Raw genomic sequence first — 598 nt, 5'->3', positions numbered from 1 at the left:
TGGCGCTCCATGTCGCAGCGCAGCTCGGCCAGCTGCTCCTCCACGCCCGTGATCAGCATCTGCAGCTGGGCCAGCTGGCTGCCGTAGCGCGCCTCGGTGTCGGCCAGGGTGCCCTCCAGCGCCGCTTTCTGTGGGATGGGCACAGGGATGAGCCCACGGGATGGGCTCAGGGTGCAGCCCAGTGGGCACAGCCCTCATCCCAGCAGCCCAGCCCTCGTACCGTGCTGAGCTGCGACTGCAGGTCGATCTCCAGGCTCTGGATCGTGCGCCGCAGCTCCGTGATCTCCGTCTTGCCGCTCTGCAGCTGCTCCGTGTTGATGGCCACCTCCCGGTTCAGCTCTTCTGTCTGCAGCGAGGCAAAGCCGTGCCCTCAGAGCCCTGGCAGCAGCCACGGCCCCGGCCCCGCGCTCAGCACCAGCTCCTCACCTTGCTGAAGAACCACTGCTCGGCGTCCCTGCGGTTCTTCTCCGCCAGGCTCTCGTACTGCTCCCGCATCTCCGCCAGGATCTTGGTCAGGTCGATGCCAGGAGCAGCGTCCATCTCCACGCTGATCTCCCCACCCACCTGCCCACGCAGGGCAGTCATTTCCTGACACAAA

At 66.7% G+C, this 598-nt stretch overlaps 1 protein-coding gene across 1 annotated transcript; it reads right to left on the bottom strand.

The window, feature by feature from the left end:
* Nucleotides 1-6: 6 nt before the first annotated feature.
* On the bottom strand, nucleotides 7-585 carry LOC121354729 (keratin, type I cytoskeletal 14-like; the record flags this gene model as incomplete). Its single annotated transcript, XM_041469560.1, has 3 exons — nucleotides 427-585; nucleotides 221-346; nucleotides 7-128 (listed from the first exon to the last, which is right to left on the bottom strand). Coding segments are annotated over exons 1-3 (407 nt in total), but the record flags the coding sequence as incomplete, so codon positions are not given.
* Between the last annotated feature and the right edge of the window lie 13 nt (nucleotides 586-598).

The sequence above is a fragment of the Pyrgilauda ruficollis genome, unplaced genomic scaffold (assembly GCF_017590135.1).
Source record: "Pyrgilauda ruficollis isolate IOZ18807 unplaced genomic scaffold, ASM1759013v1 scaffold10378, whole genome shotgun sequence".
Lineage (NCBI taxonomy): Eukaryota > Metazoa > Chordata > Aves > Passeriformes > Passeridae > Pyrgilauda > Pyrgilauda ruficollis.
This window is presented reverse-complemented; position numbering and strand designations above follow the sequence as displayed.